This window comes from Drosophila miranda, chromosome 3, assembly GCF_003369915.1.
Source record: "Drosophila miranda strain MSH22 chromosome 3, D.miranda_PacBio2.1, whole genome shotgun sequence".
NCBI classification, from domain to species: Eukaryota; Metazoa; Arthropoda; class Insecta; order Diptera; family Drosophilidae; genus Drosophila; species Drosophila miranda.
The window spans coordinates 22,741,804-22,766,095 of record NC_046676.1 but is presented as its reverse complement, the minus strand read 5'-3'; the positions used below and the strand labels follow the sequence as shown (position 1 = coordinate 22,766,095).

The following is a 24,292-nucleotide window of genomic DNA, read 5'->3' as shown; positions in this document are numbered from 1 at the left end:
GTCTGCTGCTTTGTGGTGGAGTCTCTGTCGCTCCCCCTCGCCAAGCTGTCGGAGGAAACACACGGACACACGTAGACATAGGCACATACCATACTGCCATCGTCCTGTCTCTTCTTCTGCTGCTAGACCTGTCATGTCATGTACAGCTATAGTTTTACAAGGTATGCGCAAGTGTACGAACGAATGTCCGAGTTGTCGGAAAAAAGTTGCCGCTTTGTGTAGGGATGGAGGATTGTAGGAGTCCCAGCCGCAGGCTGACACATGTCCACATCTCCGGATTGACTTGATGACGGATTAAAGGAAATTTAGGAATCGCCTGAGCTCAAATATTTTGGGCAAGCACTTCCCTCGGACAATGTTTTCTTTCCGCTCACACCACCAGCTGTTCAGGCATTTCATTAGGAAGAAGTTTTGCTTTGTGGCAACCTGGACGGAAATTGCTGCCACAAAGTTAAATTGTTGAGAAAATGTTTTGCGGTTTCGGTCGTAGCATTTGCAAAGAACAATTTATTTTGCTGATTAATTGAGGGGGTTACAGTGGGCGGGGGGAGGGTTTGGGGATTGCAACCAACCTCTGACCTTCGGCTGGGGTGCGAGCAACAAGGGATCCCGATCCCATCCAAGAGGATGCCCATACAAAACGTAAACAAACACTTGTCCATGGCTAGGCTAGGTCGGGGCTACGATTGCGAGTATGTCTCGTTTTCCCCCACTGTAAAAGCTTTTCCTAGACGCAGGCGCAAGGGCACGCTCTCTCTCTCTCTCTCTCTCTCTCTCTCTGTGTTGTGTGTGTGGCTCTCGCACTGCATTTGCACTGCAGATGAAGGAGCTTCGTGTGACGTCACAGGCCGCCAAAAACCGAACGGTACTCGAGCCAAATGCCAAGGACTCTCGCCGCTGAGGCTGTCGTCCTGCTCAGTGCCGTTAGAGATATTCGCCAAGTGAGACGTGCCAAGCAGTGCAGAAAGCAGTTGAAAATATTTTCCACCACACGCGCACACACACCTACGTACATACCATACATACATACATACATACATACATACATACATAGAGACGGGAAAGGGGTGGCTGTGCGTGGGCGTTCGTGTGTGTGTGTCAATAAAATCAGGAAAAGACGGTGAGCGGTGTGCAGACCCGACCAGGCGAGCCAGCCACACAAACTTTTGGCCAGCTCAATGAAAACACCAGAGCATCCAACAAATTAGGCAAAAAAAAACAGAAAAGAACAAAAAAAAACACACACACAGACATTGACTTTAAGTTCCACGTGGAGTGTGCTTTTTCGGCCAGAGGTCCATGTCAGGGCCCCGGGGGCAGAGGTAAATTCACCGCGAGCTAGTGCTGCCGAGGCACGATGAAAACAAAAACACACACAGATAACAGAAATGCCAGAGCTACGGCAAGGTATATTCTCAATCTAAGGAAAGACAGTTCCTTTATCAAAGAGGGTACCCCGAGCCGTTCTGCTGCGGGCCTTACCTTCTATTGAATATTCCTTTATAAATACCGTGAATATTCAATAAACAAATTGTTTTAACCATGCAGCTCGCTGCCGGCTAGCGGGAATACCTCTCGCTGAATATAGGCTGTACCTTAAATGGGAGTGAAAGGCAGTGAAAAGCAGTGAAAACAATCGAACAGTGAGAGGCAGGAGCCGCAGGCTAAATTCGGTCAATATTTGAGTGCGTACGCTGTTTGAAAAGAGGGAAATTTTTTGCCATTTTATGCTGCTGCTGCGGCTGCTGCTTGTTGTTGTTGTGGTTGTTCCTTTTGCTGATGTTGTTTTTGTGAAAGCGAGAACAAAGGGAGCAAAATCTGTGTGGAAATAAATTACGCACTATTCTGCTGCTGTGCCGCTGGCTGGTTGGGGAATTTCTGCTGTGGGCCTTTCTGGGATTTGTGAATGAATATTTGAATACATCTACAGTGCAGAGTACACACACATACATGCATGAATATACATATATGTGAGCATATTTTTAAGCTCATTTTGACTGGCTTGTGGAGCTCTGATTGCTGCTGCTGCTGCCCACCTTTATACCCTTACAGATTATACGAATCCTGATTAATGTCAGCGTGTTTTAGCAATCATACCAGGACACATGTAACTGTCAGTAGACACGACAGCGCACACCGGAAACGGTCTCTTGGGGGGAGCCTACGTTTGTGTCACAAATCGTTTTGTTGGCAGGGGGAGAATATGGTGTGGCATTTTTGAAGGGTACGTTAACCATCAAGAAATCATTACAGGATGCGTTAAATGTTTCGTGTATGGTGCCAACGGGTTCTATGGCGATTGTACCAGAATAACATACTATTCAAAAGATCCGAACCAGAGGAAACAGCTTCGTTAGGCGATTTTCAGAAATCTGATTAAATTCCAGCACATTGCATGCCGATGATGTTGTACGAATGTATGCAACGCATTCTCTGACCCAGGATACATGCATCACAGATGCCACATAAATTAAAAGGCAGATCCTAGCGGGGCGTAAACGGTTCAGTGCAAGGGGTCCATGTTACGTGCGTTTTATGACGATTATTCGTTACGCATACGCCATGTGGCGCGGCAAGGGCCACCAACGGTGCGTCGCGTAATAAATCGCACGACAATAACTCAGAATAAAAAGGGGGAGAGGGTGAGAAACAAGCAAAAGGGTGCAGCACAAGGAGCCAGCCAAGGGTGAAGGATGTGGAACCAGCCGAGCAGTGGCCAGGAAACTGAGGGAAAACTGTAGCTATTAAGGCAAAAGACTTAAAGACTTTTCCAGCTACCATACCACCTACCCAGCCCCGTTCTGTCGGAGACGGCATCCGACACACCCAAACGCACACATCCGTTTCCGGTTCCACTCCTGCGGCTGTACCAGAGGCAGCGGCAGAGGCAGCGGCAGAGGCAGAGGCAGAGCCAGAGGCATAAAAACAAAAACAAAGCCGTCAACGAAAACTCACTTAGTAGGCAGCCGCAGCCGCAGTCTCCTGCCATCTGGCAGGCAGACTCTCTCCTTTGCTCCTTGCTCCTTTGCCTTGCCCCTTTGCCCGTTTGCTCCTTGGTCCCGTCCAGACTCACTTGACATGCTCTTAATGCCAAATGAAAACATACGCTCAAGGACACCGAGGAAGCGCTCCGTTCCACTTTCCCGAGAACCGAGAACCGACAACCGCCCACCCTGCGCCCGGAGCTCCTCTCGTGTGTAAATTTTTAATGTTGCCAAGAACAAGCACAGTAGCCCTCAAATGTAGGTTATCAAATTGTGTTCAAGTTGCCGTTGCCAACCCCCAGCACCAACCCCTCTCGAAGCGAACTTTTAGGCCCCAAAACGAACCCCAACCCCTGTCCAAAGCCACCCATCGAAGCATGGGAGGAACATTTTAAATGATTTTCTGGCTGTTGTTGGCGTTGGTGTGGCTGCTGCTGCCGCTCTGACCCGACTGCCAATTGGGTCAAGCATTTACATTTCGCGCCTGATGCGAATACTAAAGGCATACTCTGCCACCACCTCCCTGGAAAAGTATGCCCCATGTTGTACGTACACGCCCTTAAAAGTCTTAAGCTGCCTCTATTTGGTTAAATTAAAAACACAAATTTAACTCTGCTCTGCCTGATGCTGCCACTAATTAATTGCAAACTAAATGAGTTTCCCGGCAACAAAACTTTATCCGTACCGTACCGTGCCACAGCAAGAGGCTGATGGCTGCCTGTTGGCGGTTACCGTGGGAACGGGGGGCTAGGGGAAAGTGCAACAGTAGCCTTACGCATTGGTATAGGCAACTCCTCAGATAAGGAAGAACCTGGAACGTAAAAAGGAAAAGTTTCGTCCTCACATATTCCATTCCGTTGCATCAAAAAGTTTCCGGCTGCGAAAGGATCAAACTGTTGACTCGAACGAGTCATACAGGAAATTGCGAGTAATATGAGAAATAACAACGTGTGAAAGAGTCAAGAGAAAAATATGTATGCCACACTGTGCGAAAAAGGGTTCTGAATGGAACCAAAACTCAAAAACAGTTAGATCTATGTACATATGTATATTTGAAGGGCAGAAAGTAATTCTCACTGTAGCCGGGAGTTGGCCCATGAGTCAGACAGTCGGAGATTGAGGGACAAATCAAGTTAGCTGCGTGAAAATGATTTGTTCAAGCCAATTGAGTGGTTCCACGTCTACTCCCGAATTGGCAGGAGAGAGCAGAGCCCAGTCCAGGCCAGACAGACCCCTCCGGGCCATCCATCCGTCAGTCAATCAGTCAGCCAGTGAGCCATTAAATTCTCGCTACTCAATGTTCGCCCGCAGCGCAAATCTGTTAATTTAACTTATTAATTTGCAATTGAATTGGCCCCCAACTGTTGATGTTGATGTCACTGTCGCTCTCAATGTCAATTACACTTCCACTGCCCCATTTTCCACTTGCCTCATATTTCGAGCGAGAGTTCGTTGAGCTGCGGCAAGTGTAATCAAGTCTGGCCAAAATACTGCTCCTGCCCCAAAGCAGCACTCAAAAACGGATTAATTTGCATACATTTGCGATGCGACTCTCATGCAAATTCCAAATGAATCTGACAGAACAAAGTTTATTCGACTTTGATGGATTTAGTAGTTGCATTTTCCTGTTGAGTTGTGTATTTTTGGGGCTAAAATTGAAACGTCTGGATACCTTGTATCACTAACTTAGCTATGCATGGAAAATCTTAAATAATAAAAGAATACTTCTTGCTTTGATTTTGTTCTGCTCACAGTTTTAATAAAATAATTGAGAGAAATCTATTTGGGAAAGTTGTTTTAAAAAAGAAGGAAAAAGGGAAAACAGAAATATTTCTCCTAAGCTCTTTATAGTTGAATATAAATAATGTACAATAAACCCATTTGGACCTCTAACTACTATAGTCCTCCGCCTGGGACATACTAGAACCCATTTTGAAGCATACTTTGCAGCTCTTTGGTAAGTGGCCTACACACATACAGTATATAGTACTGCCACAGGGGGGGGTATGTACAAAAAGCCCTAGAGTTTAATTGAATAAGAATGCAACTGCATAAGCATCGTCACTGGCAGGCCACAAATCGAATAACCAAGCAGAAACAGGTCAAGTGCTTCAACTGAACTTGGAGTCGGGTCGGGTCGGGTCGGGTCGAGGAGACGCACAGATACAATATGCGGACAAGAGGGACAAGGAGGTATACTCTGGTATACTCTGGTTGCCCAACACGTTACTTTGAGCTGTGATATGTGTGGGTACACTCGCACTCAGACTCCAGCATCAGCTGGCAGTCGAGTGCACATAAGCGGGACAGGACCGGACCTGCCTTTGACGCTGACCACTCTGGCACTGAGGGTGGCTCTCAGGCGGAGGCTAATTTGCCAAGATCTCAAACAAATTACGACTGACGGCATGCCAGAGAACTTTCTGCTAATGCAATGCAAGCTGCCGTCCAAGTTCGGACAACGAGAGAGTGGCTGCTTTATTTCCGAGCAGCTCAAAACATTTATGAGAAGATGGAAGTCCTCTTTTCGATGGCCGAAATCTTAAATACCCTTCGAAAAGTGTCAAAAGTGCACCCCTATACTTCCATTTGGATAATTGCCATTATTCTGATGATTATTCATTCCGTGCATGGCTAACTTCCGGACTCCACCCAAAGGAGGGTATTAGAAACCCAAGTTCTGAATTGTTGAATAGTTGACAAGCGATTTTCTGCAACTATGTCGAACCCTGTCGAAGACAGACACAGGCTCTAACTGCGTGTAAAAGTTTTCCCTCGACAGTTGACAAGTTTGAAGGATTGTGGCAGTGGCACAAAAAGCTTTTTTAGTTCAGTTTATTTCGAAAGTTTCTGCGCCCATTCAATTGGATGTCTCTGAGCTGCTCGCCATGTAGATGCTCGTCAGATTCTCGAGGAACTTCTCATGCCTGGCCAGATCGCAGCGCTCGCCCACGTTGCTGATATGCTGGCTGAGCCTCTTCAGACGGGCGTCGAGTAGCTCCGTGCGCCTCTGCACATGCTCGTTCATGTCGCGCTTAATGCGGTCCTGGGTTTCCAGCAAGGTGCTGGCGGTGTGCCGGCGGTGTCTATCGACGATGAGCGACACCCTGGCCAAGTGCATCGACAGTTTGTAGTTTTTTCGATCCTCCAGCAAGGAGCGACGCTCCGCTGCCAACTGCTGCTTCATCTCCAGTTGCTGGCGGGTGGGTTGGGTGCGTTTTCGGAGCAGGCAATCCGGCAGCTCCACACTCACAGGTTCCTTGCAATGAATATAGAAGGCCACGTTATCGGGTCGTCGAAACTCCTCTGCATACAGATTGCCAAAATATTGATACATACTTAAAATTTTCCATAGATTATTTCAATGATTTTAAACTTAAATCCGAGTGAAACAGTCCCCAAAGCTTGCCAAGTCAGACATATTTCTTCATGTAAGTCTATATAATCTGAAACATTTTTTTTATCTGTCTAATGCTTATACTCGTACATAGCACACATACACACACTGAGTGTACATATGTACACCATAAATACTCCGATTAGGCAAGCCACGGGGCAGACCCAACCCAACCCTACCCTAAGCGGAACTCCACAGAACTTCATCCGTGTCCGTGGCTCGGATATAACACAAAAGTTACTTGTTATTATTATGATTAAAGTTTCTGCTTGTGTGGCCCACACAACATTAGTGTTGCTTCCTTGCCCCTGCCCCTGCCCCTGCCCCTGCCCCAGGCCCCAAGCCCTAGACAACAGACCCCATATCCCTATATGTTTGTGGCGTCTCTGCCAAAGTGCTGGCTCAGGTGGAGGCTGCAGCTCTTGGCGGCTTAGGTCAGACATATCGCATGTGAGGCAGTCCACCATTTCTACCTTTTCACCCGCTAGAAGCCAGCCATTTACATCATGAATTTCTGGGGATAAAGTGGAAAAAAATGAAATAAAAACAGGAAACCAAAACATGACCACAACATATTTTGCTGTCCATCTCTTTGTTGCCCTTGGTCTGAGCCTTAAAGCGGATTAAAATTGAAATTCTAGAGGGGGGGGAGTGGAGGGGAGTGGGCAGCCAGCTTTGTAGAGCATTAAGAGACGGTAGCGTTGCCAATTGAGCTGCTGGATATGTATTAGTGGCACTTACCAATAAGCACTTGTGAGCCCCAGTGCCTTCGTGTGGGGGTCATGTCATGACACAAGACTGTATGTATAATTAGTCCCATTTTGCATTCCGTTTCTTGTAGGATTCTCAACAGAGACCCAAGTTTTGAGTGCCCCCAGCCAGCCCTCTTCCCCTCTCTTTCTCTTCGTGCTCTGTGTGAACGATGTCAGTCTCCTCTTCTTCTCTGCTGGTCTTCTCTTTGACCCAAAAGGTTGAATGGGAAACTCAACTTTTACTGAGGCCGCAGTGCAGTTAAACTGGGTGTTGACATGCAATCCTCTGACAACAAAAAAAATAGCCCAAATGGAAGTTTATGGCTAGCACTGGCCTACATACCAACCACTAAGCTTGCTCGGGGACAGGGACCGCAAAGCTTTCTGTTTTTATGGGCATCAATGGTGACACACGTGGAGCAGTCCACAGTCCACAGTCCACTCTGAACCCAAATTAGTTCCGATTCCCACAGGACAAAAGAGAACCAGAAGCAGAATAAAGTTGAATACTAACCTACCGTCATATTCCCGACTATAAAATACCCTCTACCAAGATTTAATTCATTTTATTCTGCTAATTAGATGGAATATGTCACTAAATAAAGTTTGAAAAAGAAGGACATTCAGAGATGTTGTTCCTCTTCAACGTTCCATAAACATTATAAAATACATCTCCAAGCCCCAAAGATATATTGGTCACAGGCGGTCACTAATAGTTCCCATTTTCTTTATTTGCAGGTCAAGGTCAAGAGCTGACAGAGGGCCCCCTTCATAATTGATAGCGAACTCGCTTAGAAACGTGATCCAGACCGAGTCTTAGGCAGCTTCGAGTACGTATTTTCCTGGTGCCCCTGTGTCCTGTGTTGTCTGTCCTGCCTAGTGCTAAGTCAGAATGTTTGAGCCTCGATTAGAGCCGATTTGTGGCAGTTGAAAGTCGTTTCCAGCGCGGCAATAAGAAAAGCACACACACACACACACATACACATAACCACCCATCCAACCACACAGTGACACGATACTTTTTTGCTGGTGTGAGTGTGTGTGTTTTTTTTAATGTAGTGTGCGCGCGTACGTTCGCGTGTGTGTGTGTGTGTGTGAGTAGGTTTTTTCCGTGTTTCTGAAGCATGCAAATAAACGGTGTCGCTGCCGGACCCACGATGGCCGCATCAGAGCCACCAGAGCCACCGCCGCGCAATCCGGATCGCATAAATGCCTCACTGCACAAGCTCAGCGAATCCGTAAGTACCACAAGCAACCCCGCAATCTCCTCCTCCTCCACTCAAATCCCGCAATGTAGGCAAAATTATACAAAATAGAAAAACGGAACCTAATTGGACTCATTGAATGCTCGTTAGAAAGGAGGGTGGGGCCACTACCGAGGAGGGGGCTCTCCAATTGCATGCCTCAGCATCCACTTCCACTCTCCCTACTTGGCACACTACTTCATCTTCCTCTTGTAGAACAAATTCCCCACATCTGCATCTCCCACCCATTGACTAATTGACAACTTCTGGGCTCTCGCTGTCGCTATCTCTCTGCTTTTGCTCTTTCTCTCTTATCTGCTATTTACCTTTGGCCGGATTCATTGAATCTAAAGTGGATGTTATAAAATCTTTTCAATTTCCTTTGCAGAAAATTGTTAAATCACTGGACTCGAGTCTGATCAAGGAGAAGTCCGTCTCCGTTAACAACAATAAGCCTATACGGCCGCTGCTCTCTCTGGATAACTCTGTAACGGCCTCCACATCAGCGGCAGCCGCAGCGACAGCAGCAGGAGCAGCAGCAGCTGGAGCCGGAGCTGGAGCAGTGGGCGGAGCCCCTGTCAAGCCATCGCCACTGGTACTTACCAGCAAGCGAGACCTCACGCCCAGCAACGACAGCAGCTCCTCGCCGGCCAGCTCGAATGGCAGCAATCAGACACTTACGCCACCCATGACCAACGACAACCAGCAGCAGCAGCAGCAGCATCGACCACCATCATATCCTGGGAAGAGCGAGGTCGTCGGTCTGCCACAGCCACAATTGCCGAATGGCATCGGAGGCACGGCCAATGCGAATTCTATCCCCGGCCCAGCCATGATCCATGCGAATAACTCAAATTTAATTGCCGCTGGTCACCTGGCACAGGGAGTTGCCGTCTCCTCCAGCTCCACTTCGACGTCCACCGCCAACAGCTCCTCTGGCGGCAGCGCACTAAATGCGGGTAAGTGTGGGTGTGTGCGTACAAGTGAGTGTGAGTGTGAGTGTGAGTGGTCGAATGGAAAGGCAAAAGGGAACGGGAACGGACATGGACACGGGAAGATGCATACAAATGCATTTGTAATGGGCAGAAGCGGGGGAGCAATCAGCAGATTGCTGCGGGCAGAAGACCAATGGGGAGAAAGCAGGGAATGGTTAAATCAGCAAATTCCAGAAGGATGGCAACGGTGTTCAAAGTGAAATTAAATCAACGTTCGCTGATTGAATCCTTTCCACATACATGTCGACAGATACCATACATATTGTTCAATAAAAGCTACTAAAAATGTTGGATATGAAACTTATAATTTTTTTAAATTGCTGAATGATTCATATGGTTGCAGCATGTATTTTGTAATTAAAGCCAAGTTAGTGGCGCAATCTGTGGGTAAAGATTTGTGACCAGAGAGCAAACCCGCAAATACTCGTATATATGTACATTTATCCTCTCTCTTTTGAATTGCAGAAATAATCTCTTAAAAGTTGATACATTTTCTAGTTAATTTCTAAAATTCAACAAATTCAAGTTGAGTTTGAGAAAATTGACAAAATGTTTGTCTTTTTAATAAAGTTGTAACAAAATATCGTGCGAGCATCTTGTCTGGTCTTGTCCGGAAGCCAAGAGGCAAACACTCTGACCGCACACAAATTTAATGTTGTCCGGGGCAAAATGCATGTTGAAAGTGGCAAGTAGATGATAAAGGCCACACAGAGTCAAGCGGACCTCAGTGGGGAAGAACAACAACGACAGATATTGGGTAAACCACAGACACAACATCAACGAAGGGCGGGAAAGAAGTCATGAAGAGGGTGGAAAGTGCGGGCGGGCTGCGGGATGTGCAGAATGTCCTCGTACATAAGTGAAGTGTAGTTTTTTTGCTTCGTGCTGTACTGAGATTGGGGCCAGGGCCAGGGCCAGGGCCAGCCCAACGCATCGGATTAGATTAGAATGCCAAAGTGATGAACACTTCAAAAATCGGACAAATGGATGGTAATGGCCTGCCCTGCTCTCTCTTTCTCTCTGGCCAGCACTTTGAGTTGCGGAGTTCAAAAGCCAACGAAGCGCATAGTCAGGCTTACCCTTACCCCACAGGAGGTATACAAGTTTGAGGTGGAGTGGATCCTAGAGTGGATGCGGTCGAGTTAAGTTGAAAACTTAAATATTCGAAACTAAGCAGAGAATTTACCCATCTGTGGATAGAGAGGCGGCAGTGGAATGTACTATACATAAATGGATTTTTAATAGGGGGAATATCTGAGTCCTTCAATTAGAGAATTACAGAATAATGTTTAACGTTGTTTATTTTGCAATCCAAACCATTCGATTTGATTACTAACATCTACACTAAATATATACTCGTTTTTTGCCATTTAATTATGATTTAATGCCGCGCATTAAGAGCTTATTAAATGTTCGTTCCAGTCCTTAGCCAAACGATAAATCCATATATATTTTTACTAATTTCAACATGGAGAAATGGGCGAAAGGAAAACATTCTCATTAATTTGTTGACATGTCTGTGCGTGAGTTGGGGGAATGAATGAATCGCCAGGTCGGTGGCAGGAGCTAATGTGCAATCAATTTAGACCCATCATCAGTTATTCACATGGGTGAGTTTTGCTTGGGGTGTGAGTGCTATGGGGAATAGGTAATCAAATTGTTCATCCCGTAAATGTATTCTTATGAATACATTATAATTGAAATTACTCGTTTGCCCGTGTTCGTTTGCATCTAGATAAATGTGCCGAAAATCGATATTTATTTATTTTGCCCCGCACAGCAGTTCTAATTGTTGTTTGTTTACTTTTCAATCCAACTACATACTACTATTTGTCCGGTTTGGTATTTGAGGTCTCTCTCTTCCATTGTTTGTTGCAATCTAATTTCGTGTCCTGCACTTTCCCAACCAACCCCGAACTGTCCTGTCCGCCTGCCCAATTTGAATCAGCGTGTCCTCATGCTCATGCTCAATCTCATCCTCGTCGTCATCACTATCATTTCTTGCTATTGTTCTTGTTCTTCGTATTGTTGTTATCGTTGTTCTTGTTGTTGTTGTTGGTGTTTGCGGTTTCTGTTGTTTTGTTTTGTTTGGACTGTACGTATTGGATCAACCTGAATCAAGTTGCCCCATCCCACATCCTACCCAATCATCCCACCCATCGAAATATCTCCATCTATATCTACATATATGTATCTGAACAATGCAATATCCAGTCGACAAGCGGAATGCCAATGATGTTTGCTCAATTGTGAAATTAATGGAACCGGAGTCAATGGCAACCGCAAGAGCAGCTCCAGCTCCAGCTTCAGCTCCATCTCCAGCCGCAGTATGCGCCAATATGAATCCATCATTATCTGGCTTCCTGACACTGGGGCCACCGCATTCTCCGACATCCGCTGCCTCGGCAGCCCTCCTCATGCTCGAGTCCTGCGATGGCAATCGCAACGAAGAGACAAAGGTCCGACTCCGATGCGCCTCTGGCTGGGGCTCAGACTCTGGTCCAGCTTCAGGTAAGTTGCACAATCAATTTTCAGCTTTTCTCTGCTCTGTTCTGCTCGGTTCTTTTCACTTTCATCCCAATTTCCGCTCTGTATTTTTAAATGAAGCAGCAGCAGCATCATCATCATCATCATCGAAATTAGCCCGCATGCCGAAATCCATTCAATCCTCTTACTGCACCCTCACCTCTGCACCCTGCACCCTGCACCCTGTACCCACCGTCCCGTTCCCTGTGGGGAAAGTAGTTGCACTTGATCCCCATTCAACCCGCCTGTCGATTCGTTGCCTTGACCTGCTTAGTTATAATTACACGGACTTTAGTTTGTTCGCAGAACTTTCCATTCAATGCATCCACACTTTAGCGCACGGCTCTGTTCTGCTGGTGCTGCCCACTTCGTGGCCAGTAGCTTTAGCTGTACAGGATTGGGTATGCCAATGTAGTTCTTAGCTTGTTTTCTTTGGTTTCCTTTTGCGTTTGTTGCTTGCGTGCGAGTTCTTTGGGCAAGAAGAGAGCGTGGTTTGATAAGCGGGCGTGGGAACGTAACTGGTTGTGGGCTGGCTTCAGCTAGCGGTAGTGCCTTTGAGTAGAATATCGATCAGCAGGGGTGCAAAGCACTTCGACATTGGCTCGTTTTGCATAGATTTGCATCCCTGTTACGTATATGAACACCGCTTGTCCGCAGCTTCTGGTAGCTGTAGAAAAACGAAAGCCAAAACCAACAGGGAACTCCTCTTAAATATTTACGCAATATTTCACAGAATCCGGCATGAAGCTGCGAGAGGAGAACGATCGTCTCAGTGCGGAGCTGGTTCGCTTGCGTCGACTGCTCGAGCTGTCCACAGACGGGGCCGTCGGCGGCGTGGATCCCACAGAGGCAGATGCTCGTGGCAATAATGGAACAGCCGCACAGGATCGCATTGAACGCCTGGAGTCGGAGCTGCGTACGGTCAAGAATCAGCTGCTGACCATGCGGCTGGAGCGGAAGAAACTGCGAACTGACAAATCCGATCTGCTGGGACAGGTGAAACAGCTGTGCGCCTCGCTGCAGGAGAAGGAGCAGGAGCTGCGCGACTTTATCCGCAACTTCCAGGAGCGGGTGCGAGAGTCGGAGACTACAAATGCCAAGATCTCGGGCGATCGAGACCGGGAGCGCTTCCAGCTGCTGAAGCAGGCCCGGGATGAGGCCGAGCGCTCACTAGCCCTGGCCCAGCAGCTCTCGGCTCGTGACCTGCAGCTGCAGCGACTTCAGGAGCAGCTCCAGGAGGCGCGTCGCCAGCTCACAGGCTGCCTCTCCGACCAGGAGAGTCTCCACTCGTTTGCCCCACTGACTCCGCCCTCAGCGGCCTCTGGCATGCTCAGCCAGATGGCATCCGGCTCTGGCATGGGTGGAGTACTGGGCGGCCTTCGCGGCACAGCCGACGACAGTGGCCGCGGCAACTCCCTGTCGGCATTCAGTGGCAGCCTGAGCGGCGGATCCGGGGCAACAGCAGGCGATCGAAACTCGTGCTCGAATGACTCGGGTCTGCGGAACAGCAGCGACCGGGAAAGCACTGGCGGAGAGTTGAACTTCAGCGATGGCACCTGCGACAATGGACCGTGCATCACCGTGGATCCCGACAGCATTTCTCTCGTCTCCAGCCAGAACATGTATCAATGTGAGTGGGAGTCATACCATGTGTGAAGTCTGAGTTTATATGTGTTTTTGCTTCGCTTTCAGTTGGAACGCCCAAAGAACGAAGCCCCACATTGTCGCCCTTGAACTCGGCTGCCTACTCCAGGTACATGTTTCCTGGCCAGAATCTCATTTCGAGTAGAAACTAATCGAATCGCATTTATCCAACCAACACGAACAGATCCGTGGAGCAGCTGGGCTCGCCGGTGGACCCCGATGGCCCAGGAGGGGCTGGAGCCATAACCCGGAAATTTGCCTGTGCCACAAAGAGTGGACCGTTGGGAGCACGCAACGGTCGTGGGGGAACCTGGGGCAGCATATCGCGTGTGTTTGCTCGATCCCGCAACAAGAACAAGGCCCTGTCCGCCGATGGAGTGACTGAATGTGAGTCGTTCAGTCGTCCTGCATTGAGGGAGCGGCTATATTAATGATTTACGAAAAATTCTCATTCAGACACCGACTACTCGTGGAATCCGCTTTCTGAGGAGGGCTATGCCGACAAGATACGGCTGCTGCGCGAGGCTTCTCAGTTGCCTATGGAGCGCTGGCGGGCCACCCAGGTGCTGGCCTGGTTGGAGGTGGCCCTGGGCATGCCCCAATATAGTGGCCGCTGTGCTGAGAACGTGAAGAGCGGGAAGGTTTTGCTGGAGCTGAACGACATCGAGCTTGAGGCCGGTCTTGGCCTGGCCCATCCCATGCACCGCAAGAAGCTGCGTCTGGCCATCGAGGAGCAGCGACGACCGGAACTAGTGCGGTATCCACTCATCACCCAACTGGGCCACACCTGGGTGGCCTCCGAATGGCTGCCGGACATTGGATTGCCGCAGTACGCGGAGCCGTTTCTGCAGTCCCTCGTCGATGCTCGCATGCTGGACACGCTGTCCAAGAAGGAGCTGGAGAAGTTTCTGGGCGTGACCCGAAAGTTCCATCAGGCCAGCATTGTGCATGGTACGCAATATAAGACCAGACTGAACCTTGACCCCACTTTTAATCTGTTGCCTTCCCCTGTTTGTCAGGCATTCACGTGTTGCGCATCGTGAAGTACGACCGCCAGACGCTGGCCATGAGGCGCGTGCAATCCGAGACGGTGGACACGGACCCCATTGTTTGGACAAATCAGCGCTTCATACGTTGGGTTCGATCCATCGACCTGGGCGAGTACGCCGATAACCTGAAGGGTGAGTGTATTGATTGCCTGTCGATTGTTATGCCATTCATTTAACCAATTATGGCTCCATCCCCCGGCAGATAGCGGCGTTCACGGCGGACTCGTCGTGCTGGAGCCATCCTTCTCGGGCGATACTATGGCCACGGCTCTGGGCATTCCCCCATCCAAGAACATAATACGACGACATCTGAACACGGAATTCGATGCCCTCATTTTGCCAGCAAGGTGAGTTCGGACCGCCCCCCATTCAGTTATTTAAAATGTGTGTGTTTGTGTGTGTGTGCGATGTGTATCTGTGTGTGCGTGTGGGTCCTTTGTGTAATCCTTCGGTCTTGACAAGTGAAAGTGATCCATCCATAAGTAGTAGCGTAATACTTACAGCAATTTGATTAGAGTATTCTCTGCTTTGATTGAGTTTTGTTTTGTGCCGTTTTATATTACCAACACCAACCCCCACCCCCACCCCCACCCCGGCTCACTCTAATATAAGAGAGTTTGCATAACCTTCCAGCTAAAGTTCCAGTTTCTGTTATGGTTTATTTCGTTCTGTGAGTTTGTGTGTTTTGTTACGCAATCATTTTTGCACTTTACTTATCATACATATCATATCATATCATATCATACCATATCATACCATATCAGTAATATGTAAAGCGCCATACCACGAAATCTGTGTTTTCTTTGATGAGCCTGAGTAATCATCTTTATCATTATCATTATCAAACATATTCACTCACATTCACTCATTTCCATCTGGCATTCCGTAAAATGCTTCGATAATCGGTTTATAGCTGCTTCTTATGTGCTAATCATCCACGTCCATGTTCTTCCACATCTTCTGAAGAAATATCGATGTCTTCCACATCTCATGCGATTTCTCATATCTGTCATATCTATCTGTCTCTCGTGCATAATTATCTTATAGTCCATAGTCTGTATCTGAAAAATAGTTGTACTTTGTTTCTTTGTTGATCATGTAAACGTGTCTTAGACAACCAATTTTTAAAACAAAGAAAAAAATATATTGTATGTCCCAATAAGCGAATCGCACTAATGGCGGCCCTTCTGTGGCCATGTTTCTCTCTCTTTTCTTTTCCCATCAATACGTCGTTCAACGTATATACATATATGTACATATGTATGTATATGCATTTCTTATATCCGCAATGCAGATACTTAATTTACTGTCAAATGGAAGAGTTTCAAATGGAAAGCTCCCGTCAATTGGCCAAATTGCAGGGCCATTAAACCCCCACGCGAAACAACAGAATGATACAAAATTATTACATACAAAATCAAATGGGATTCAAAATTGAACTGTTTAGCCAAGCTGATGATGGTGGTTATAATGATAATAGCTATAGGGAGAGAACAATAATTGGAGCACAGCGCTAACCATATCGTCATTACGTATAGATAGTTGATAGACTCACAGATGGAAGAGATATTCACACTCCGATTAGTACTACATATTAGTATCCGTATCCGTATCGTATAGTATTCATAGTTTAGTAAGTGCTTCGCTTTGCGCACATTCGATATTGGATATTAACACTTACAGAACTCCCTCGGAGGAGGAGCTTATGGATGCATTTGTTTAGGATTATTTGCCAAGTCGACTCAAGCATTTAATGTCCACGATAAAAGTAGTAAAAATACATACTACACATATAGTAGGTAGGGTTAAGGCTTTGCTTCAGTGTTCAGCGTAATTAAGGATTTAAGGACACACTCATTTCGACACGATCTACCCTTTCACCTTCGCCACTAGCCCGGACAGAGTTGTTGTCCTCTGTGATACAGCATCGAAGATGTTGGTCAACGCACAAATTTGTACTTTCGAGACCAAACCACATACATACACATAAACATTAAACACATACACATACAAGAATTTCGTGGCTAAAACTGTAGTAGTCAAACTGTGTTGGTGTGTTGCACATTTTGGTGCGTTTTAGCGAGTTTGTACTGCGGTACTGCAAAAAATATCAGAGCTCAGAGAATAGTTTATTTGGTTGGATCGCAGCGACCGCAGTCCGAGTCTCAAATAAGTTAATTTTATTTAAGAAGTCTTCATTTCGGTTGCGCTATTTCGAAGTACATACATACAATGTCAATTGTAAGTAAAAATTGCTTACTAAGTAGCTCTCTCTCTCACACACACATACCCAATCCAACACCCACACACATACGAAAACGGCAACATACTCAAAACAGCAAACTCGAAACCAATCTTATGTATGTGTTATCAATGTTTTACGTAGCTTGAACTAGTCTAATCGTTGTCATCTTAATACAAGTACTACATACTACTGCTCGTACAATACATACTCCACTCCACTCCACTCAAAGTGCGATTGGAAGGCTAAGTAAGGCTTTAAAAGACAAACAAAAACCCACTCAACATCGTAACTTGGCTGCTGTCTTGGTTTGTCTGGTTTGGTGTCTCTCTTGATTTCTGTTTGCCATTTTGCAATTTTGCCATTTGGACTTTCTTTTCGGGGGCTCTTTCTCTCACCAATAGATCTTTCTCTATTGTTTGTTGTTTCCTGTTATTTGCGCTATAAGTAGTTATTTCTGCTGAAAAATTTAAACGAAATACGAATACAGCAACAAACAAATACATCTATGTATCTCTCAATATTGATTAACCGATTCTTGTCTTTGTACCGTTTTTTTTTTCATCTTTCCTATATTTTTATCCATCTCCTGCTTTTCCTCCGTAACTTTCCAACTTCCATTTCGAAACTGTAATCGAATCAACGGCTTGTTGTTGTTGATGTCTCTGCTTGATTGTATAACACAATTACTACCACAATAACACGACAACAACAACAACAACAACAACAACTACATACTACATACTACAACCAACCAACCACCTCTCTCTCTCTATATGCGTGTGTGTGTGTGCCTGCCTGCCTGCCCGCCTGCCTCTGTATCTCTATTTCACTGTATCTGTGTATCTCCGTATCTGTATCTGTGCCTGCCCGCCCGCCCGCCCGTACTCTCCTGCGTTCCGTTCTCTGCTGTCTGTGTACTATCTCCATTGTGCCGCCTGCCTGCCTATAACGAAAACATTGCACAAATCCAATCAACACCCACACATATCCAAACACCCACACACACATATACATGCATATATACGAACCTATGCAAAAATCGGATATCGACATTGCCATGTTTGTTGTGTAGAGCGACTCTGGGTCAAGGCATCCGTTCAGGTTGCGGCGTAGTGCCCCTGACTGGACCCGGCGGACTGCAGCACTATGCCACAGCAGACCGCCGCTCGAGCGGCAGCCTCAGGGTAAGTCCTCCACATAAGTCACTCTACTAGTATAAGCTTAGCCATAACTGATATTATATTGACATCTTTCCCGTATTGAAGCCTGACTTGACGTGAAGCTTTTGTTGTCTCTCTGTGTCTAACTACTACTACTACTACTACTAGTCTCCTATAATATTCCACCCACTAGAGGTGCCACTCAGATCTTTCACACCACAATACGTATATACTCCATATCAATGATTGTTTTCTTACATATAGTATGTACATACATACGTGTACGTAGTCCCAGCTAACACCCGACGACAGATAAGTATGACCTATGTTAAGGATATCCCTCTTATCGATTACTCCCATGATATAAGCATGTTCATGTTGTTGCAAATAATTCAGATAACCATCAAGACAATCTACAGATACAACAATAAATACACTTCAATAATATTGGATAAAATTTCAGCATACATATGTAAATTCGAACAAAACAATTCAAAATTTAGACATCCTGCAACAACAAAAGTTTCACGACATTTCAAAATGATTCTGTAATTTTTTTCTCTTCAATCCATTTGAATATCCAGACGGGAGAAGTATATATTCGTACTGTACCTTATTAATCCGAACCCAAAATTTGTCTCTCTTTCATTTCTGGTTACCCTCAGATTTCGGCATGGAAAGGATCTCAGGTGAGCTCTGATCACACACCTTTATGTAACAATATTCGAATCTTTGCTACTTCTTTTGCAGAGCTCTCTTTCCAAAGCCTTTCGGTTCAATACTAAACCCCATCGCGCCGGCGATCGCAGCTCCTTCGGCAACTCCACCTCCCCAACGCCTTCGTACAGCAGCAGCGAGGGCGGCGGAGGAATATACGCTACCATAGGCTCGCTCCATCATCAGCAACAGCATCATCATCAGCAGCAGCAGCAACAGCAGCACTATCATCACTTTCTGCCGCCTCCAACCACAGCTCCACCGCCGATTCCCTTGGCAGGTAGCACCAGCAGTAACTACAGTCATGGTCCGCCGCCGGGCCACCGCGTGAGTGCGCCGCCCACTGGCAGCGTGCTGGATGGGAGCGGAGTGGATGCACAGCTACTCTACGAGCAGAGTCGACGACGCGTGAAAAGCATCAGTGACATCGGAGCATCGACCAGTGCGGGCAGTGTGGGGGCGTGTAGTCTGGGCGGCATATCAGGTTCCTCGGAGTCGCCCGAATGAGAATGGGAGCCGAATCAGAGCTAGCTAGACAGCAACAACCAAAGATACTCAGCTGTATTCCCATTCCCTTAATAGTCCCTTTTTACCTGTTCATCCCCAGTTTATGTAGTGTCCCTTTCCATTCTGGATTCGAGCTTAGATTCCAAAGAAAACCAAAAACGCGAATTCTATTGTATTAAAGTCAAGTGTCAGACCCACCTTAAGGATACAAGCATACAAGAATCAACAATTAAAGATACATATATACCTATGTCAAGATACAAATAAACGAGTAAGCATTTGATCAAATCAGCTAGAGCTACGAACTACGAGTATATGCTAAATATGATTCCATATACATACATATACTCACTAGAGATAATGTAGGCTAAGATCAATCCCTCTCGAAAGCGAATCCACGCCAACACGCCCCACTAAACAACCCAAATAAACTTGGATAGTTTAATTATAATTATTCGTGTATAACTCTAATCTAATGGTAATTGTAACTGTAAAGCTAGCTTTAAATTGATCTACAAATGTAATCCTGCGCTGGAGCACTGCCCCACCTTCACCTTGCGGAGTGCTCTGGCGACTGGAAATGAGCAGCCACAGAAGCAGACTCGTATCTGATGCATGCGATGGATGTAATTACAATTTAGATAAATTGAAATTATTTTGTAACCGAACCTATCGTAGCTAAGCAAATGAAAATGGAAACTATTGAAATAAATTTGATAAGCTGCAAAATACAAAACTGATACTGAGGAATAAGTATCCTTTAATATTGCATGATAATGATCAAATACAAGTAACGTACAGAAACTAAATCAAATACAATGCAAACGCACTCCACTCCCCATACCCTCGCACCACCAAAGAAAGTAATGTCAGCCTGCTACACAGCCCAAGCTATCAGATATTGAAATATCCCAGAAAGAGAACGGTATTAATAAGCAGACCAATTTAACTCTAGTACTATGACAAAGAAACTATCGAATAAACCAATGATCAAAACTCTGTTGTAAATGGATCTGTCTTTTTTCGATTTGCATTCTTTATTGTGTAGAGGAAGTCCGGCCCGCTACACGAGCAGAACCTCAACAAATTGCATTTGCTCAACTCCAAAACATTTGACCTTCACCAAAAGTTGATGTGCTCTCTGTATCTTCTGTATTTCGGTGCATCTCCTGGTATGGTAATGGGAATCCTTCCGAAGCTCCTCCTGATCGGGTTGCTAGCGTCGATCGTTGTCGTTGTCGTTATCGTTTCGCGGGCGTCGTGTGGTATGCGGACGACCCTTTGGCTCGGGAGCTGGAACTGGCTCCGCGGCAGTCAGCGTGCCCAGGCTCCCAATCAAAGCCAAGACGCCAAACACAAGGAACAAACTAAACCACTTCATCTTGACTATGCTCTATCCTCCACTCTTGGTTGCAAACTGCTAACTGTCCGGCTGTGGATCAGGCGTTTTATGGAATGGCGGTGATGGCCGCCGAATGTTAATGAAGGGAACAGCCGTCAACATCGTTTACCTTTGCCCGTTGTTTATGTTCGCAGATCATGCGAGATATCCATCCAAATTGAGTTGTAAATCTAGCGCTGAAAACGGGCGGACACCCGTTTAGGTAATTGGCTTCACTTACAACAGCATCGAACAATTGGCGATGTCACTTTTCCCATTCCAAGCTAATTTCAATCAGATCTCTGTGTGGGATTTCTAGCAATTCAAAAGCTAACTAATTATAGTGGAAAACAGTTTTTTATGATAGGTTGGCATTTCAAAACGTTATCAAATCATGTTGGGTAAGGATCGATACTTCCTTCCAGCTTTTACAAATATAAAAAAAAATGTGAATCGATAGCAAAACATTGCCTTGTTTCAGATTGCTACAGTGAGCGGCCATATAAGACCAACACAGGTTCGGTATAAATCGATTTGTTGATAAATTAACAAAAAAAAAAACGCGTAATATTTAACAAATGAATACAATTTACAAAAAGTTGCGCGGTAACGAAAATTTAAACTTCAAAGAACGCGGTATAAAGAACGCGGTATACAAAAACCTATAATGGACTGCAATGGACTACAAATGCTCCGGGCATTTATCGAAAATGCCCCAGCGAAGGTCATTTTTCTGGTAAATGATCTGGGTAAGCTTATAAAAAATATCACAATCGTCGGCATCTGGGATATCTTTTAAAACATCCATTGATCTCCATGGGCTTGCGGACTCAAACTCAACTTTTGTTGGAAAAGTTGGTCCAGCTCGTTCATTTCCCTCTCGCGTCGCAGCTCCTCGGCGACTTGCACCCACATGTTCTCAAAACCATTGTCAAAACTCGCCATCGAGACATCGGCTTCAAAGGCGCTGTCGTCCAGAACAAAGGAGTATTCGCGTTGGTAGTCGCACATTTTGTTTGGTTTTAAATCTGCAAAAGAAGAAAAAACGGTTAAGCATCGATCGCACAATAATCAAGCTATCGATATGCGTCCACTATCGATAGGCTCTTATCAGGGCTCAGCTGATCGTATTTTTGTAAACATTTTATGGTTCGCTAAAATTCTATTCGATCTGTGATTACTTTTGAGCTGTACCTCTTCCATTTTAAAATATTCGCGCTGGTCTTCGAAAATTCTGCCAATTCTTAAAATACAGAACTGAGCCTGAGATGTCGCGTAAAAATGTCCTCAACTTGATCAATACTATCGTGGCCAATTCGTAAGCTGAATAGTATCCTTGACTAATTGCTGAAATAAAACCTTTATTCCGCTTAAGCTGCAAGTGCCCCGCCCACTCACATAACTATGGATCAGCAGCGCCGACTGGGGTCCAGACGGGACAGAAGGAATACGCCTTCGAGGCAAGTCTCCGCTTTGGACTTTGGCCTTTACGCAGATAGGAGATAAGCTCTCGTTCTGCCTATAGTTTATAGATGTATCAGCCGACAGCCAAAGTCCAAGGAAAAAAATAATAATCATAATAATAATAATCGTCTATGTTTGATAGATGTCTGCCTCGACGGTGCGCTTTGGACCCGGTGTGAGTGTTGAGGTTGGTGCAGATTTGCGAAATTTGGGGGCCAAGAAGGTCTGTCTGGTCACGGATAGGAATGTAGCGAAGCTGCCTTCAGTCAAGGTGGCCTTGGACTCCCTCGCCCGTCATGGCATTAACTACGAGGTGTACGACGAGACGCGCGTGGAACCAACCGATGCCAGCCTGTGGCATGCCGCGGATTATGCGCGACAGAACGAGTTCGATGCATTTCTGGCCATTGGCGGCGGCTCCGTCATTGACACGGCCAAGGCAGCCAATCTGTTCAGCAGTGATCGCGAAGCAGAGTTTCTGGACTATGTCAATTGTCCGATTGGCAAGGGAAAGGAGGTGATGTCTGCTAGGTTGAATGACGTATTGCATATTGAATGTCTAAGATCTCTGTTTCCCCTTTAGATATCGGTGAAGTTGAAGCCTTTGATTGCCATGCCTACAACCTCGGGAACTGGTTCCGAAACCACTGGAGTGGCCATCTTCGACTATAAGCGGTTGCACGCCAAGACTGGAATTTCCAGCAAATACCTCAAGCCGACTCTGGGTAACAATTGATCAAGTCGCCAATTTTCAAGCTGCTCACGCATTTTGTGCCCTTAGCTATCATCGATCCCCTGCACACCCTGTCGCAGCCCGAGCGGGTAATGGCGTTTGCCGGCTTCGATGTATTCTGCCATGCCTTGGAGAGCTTCACCGCAGTGGATTACCGCGAGCGGGGACCAGCGCCGAGTGATCCCAGTCTGCGACCTACCTATCAGGGGAGGAATCCCATCTCTGACGTTTGGGCACGGTTCGCCCTCGAGACGATACGCAAGAACTTCATAGATGCCATATACGAGCCGGGGAATTTGGAGGCTCGCTCCCAGATGCATCTGGCATCGACAATGGCCGGCGTGGGCTTTGGGAACGCTGGAGTGCATCTCTGTCACGGACTCTCCTACCCCATTTCGGGCAATGTCAGGAACTACAAGCCCGCCGGCTACACGGCCGATCATGCCCTCATACCGCACGGGCTCTCCGTTGTGATAAGTGCCCCGGCTGTCTTTGAGTTCACTGCGCCCGCTTGCCCTGATCGCCATCTGGAGGCTGCAAAACTTCTTGGCGCCAAAGTAGACGGCGTTAGGGCCGCAGATGCCGGTCGCCTCTTGGCGGACACTGTACGAGGCTTCATGCAACGCGCTGGTATTGAAAATGGCCTCCGCGAACTCGGGTTCTCTAGCAGCGATGTGCCAAATCTGGTTGATGGAACACTGCCCCAGGAACGGATCACTAAATTAGCACCTCGGGCCCAGACCCAGGAGAACTTGGCCCAACTCTTTGAGAATTCCATGGTGGCTTATTAATTATTCAATTAATTACTTACCCACGCTTAACCTGTTCGCTTCAAAAACTTGAAAAAAAGTGTTGTAAAAGTGGATCTGTAGAAGCATCGATGTTTGGATGTACATTGCAGACATCGATGTTTTTTGTAAAACATTACATGTAATCTTTAGATTACATTAGAACCTTCTGACCAAATTTGAGGTTGGGTTAAGTCAAATTATTATTGCCCTGGTAAAGGTGTCAAATTTATGTTACTGCATCAATAATTCATATATTTTGTTCCTTTTGCAATTAAGATTTGTTTTTGCTTCTGTTAATCCTTCTTACCCAGTTAATTTAGTGAGTGATCGGGGTATAAATCCACGGCACGGTCTCCAGAAACAAAAGTTCAGGGTCTCCTGGTCCGAAAAGGGGGGGAAGGATCTGTTCTGTTTGGCTTCCTGCTTCTTGTTTGCTTCTGTTTGGCTACTCCTTACCTCTGGATAATCTTATCTTTTTGGCCGTTGGCCGTTTCATTCAAATTCAAGTGCGCCCGCTGGGAAATCCCTGAGAAAAAAAGGTATGGACAACAGGTAAAACGGCCCAGAAAATTCAACGCATGCAATGTAAAATCCACCCCATTTGCTCAATATACCTTTTCGTCGCTGGAGAGAGCAGCAGTGAGACCGTCTGACCCTCAGAAATACCGCAAATACCGCATAGTTTAGGGGGCGTTGGCTTTTG

General features: G+C 46.3%; 5 protein-coding genes across 16 annotated transcripts in view; 2 read left to right on the top strand and 3 right to left on the bottom strand.

Moving 5' to 3' along the window:
• LOC108159054 (kazrin) overlaps positions 1–20,228 on the top strand; it is a 36,544-nt gene extending 16,316 nt beyond the window's left edge. For 4 of the 12 annotated variants that reach the window (XM_017291990.2, XM_017291989.2, XM_017291988.2 and 1 more), the window contains 12 exons: positions 7,872–8,371; positions 8,766–9,336; positions 11,587–11,883; positions 12,632–13,528; positions 13,591–13,651; positions 13,727–13,929; positions 13,999–14,493; positions 14,562–14,723; positions 14,794–14,938; positions 17,909–18,020; positions 18,662–18,685; positions 18,747–20,228. In XM_017291990.2, the coding sequence (XP_017147479.1) occupies positions 8,258–8,371; positions 8,766–9,336; positions 11,587–11,883; positions 12,632–13,528; positions 13,591–13,651; positions 13,727–13,929; positions 13,999–14,493; positions 14,562–14,723; positions 14,794–14,938; positions 17,909–18,020; positions 18,662–18,685; positions 18,747–19,220 (3,555 nt within the window). In that variant the 5' untranslated portion in view covers positions 7,872–8,257 and the 3' untranslated portion in view covers positions 19,221–20,228. Of the gene's footprint in view, positions 1–933; positions 1,121–7,871; positions 8,372–8,765; positions 9,337–11,586; positions 11,884–12,631; positions 13,529–13,590; positions 13,652–13,726; positions 13,930–13,998; positions 14,494–14,561; positions 14,724–14,793; positions 14,939–15,885; positions 17,557–17,908; positions 18,021–18,101; positions 18,313–18,661; positions 18,686–18,746 lie in introns of those variants that run through there. The other 8 variants (XM_033392415.1, XM_033392414.1, XM_017291991.2 and 5 more) reach the window with 8 other exon arrangements.
• Positions 5,775–6,422, bottom strand: LOC117188482. Its single transcript, XM_033392418.1, has 2 exons — positions 6,324–6,422; positions 5,775–6,243 (listed from the first exon to the last, which is right to left on the bottom strand). Exon 2 carries the CDS (start codon positions 6,169–6,171, stop codon positions 5,845–5,847), a length of 327 nt encoding a protein of 108 aa, XP_033248309.1. The 5' UTR covers positions 6,172–6,243; positions 6,324–6,422; the 3' UTR covers positions 5,775–5,844.
• Positions 20,229–20,234: 6 nt separating the features above from the next.
• LOC117188483 lies at positions 20,235–20,827 on the bottom strand. Its single transcript, XM_033392419.1, has one exon. It carries the CDS (start codon positions 20,599–20,601, stop codon positions 20,437–20,439), a length of 165 nt encoding a protein of 54 aa, XP_033248310.1. The 5' UTR covers positions 20,602–20,827; the 3' UTR covers positions 20,235–20,436.
• A 112-nt stretch (positions 20,828–20,939) lies between these two features.
• LOC108159059 lies at positions 20,940–23,827 on the bottom strand. The gene is made up of 2 exons (XM_017291999.2): positions 23,610–23,827; positions 20,940–21,629 (listed from the first exon to the last, which is right to left on the bottom strand). The coding sequence occupies exons 1-2, from the start codon at positions 23,701–23,703 to the stop codon at positions 21,397–21,399; spliced, it is 327 nt and encodes a 108-aa protein (XP_017147488.1). The 5' UTR covers positions 23,704–23,827; the 3' UTR covers positions 20,940–21,396.
• On the top strand, positions 21,764–23,647 carry LOC108159056 (probable hydroxyacid-oxoacid transhydrogenase, mitochondrial). The gene is made up of 5 exons (XM_017291996.2): positions 21,764–21,919; positions 21,977–22,061; positions 22,208–22,582; positions 22,649–22,790; positions 22,847–23,647. The coding sequence occupies exons 1-5, from the start codon at positions 21,870–21,872 to the stop codon at positions 23,587–23,589; spliced, it is 1,395 nt and encodes a 464-aa protein (XP_017147485.1). The 5' UTR covers positions 21,764–21,869; the 3' UTR covers positions 23,590–23,647.
• Positions 23,828–24,292: the final 465 nt, after the last annotated feature.

Bases quoted from the DNA above. Each gene is read 5' to 3' on its own strand.
- LOC117188482 (XM_033392418.1), bottom strand. From the start codon at position 6,171: ATGAAGCAGCAGTTGGCAGCGGAGCGTCGCTCCTTGCTGGAGGATCGA.
- LOC117188483 (XM_033392419.1), bottom strand. From the start codon at position 20,601: ATGAAGTGGTTTAGTTTGTTCCTTGTGTTTGGCGTCTTGGCTTTGATT.
- LOC108159056 (XM_017291996.2), top strand. From the start codon at position 21,870: ATGTCGCGTAAAAATGTCCTCAACTTGATCAATACTATCGTGGCCAAT. The intron at 22,062-22,207 runs GCAAGTCTCCGC...TATGTTTGATAG, and splicing joins AGAAGGAATACGCCTTCGAG to ATGTCTGCCTCGACGGTGCG. The intron at 22,791-22,846 runs GTAACAATTGAT...TTGTGCCCTTAG, and splicing joins ATACCTCAAGCCGACTCTGG to CTATCATCGATCCCCTGCAC.
- LOC108159059 (XM_017291999.2), bottom strand. From the start codon at position 23,703: ATGTCTGCAATGTACATCCAAACATCGATGCTTCTACAGATCCACTTT. The intron at 21,630-23,609 runs GTAAGTAATTAA...CTTCTTTTGCAG, and splicing joins AGCGAACAGGTTAAGCGTGG to ATTTAAAACCAAACAAAATG.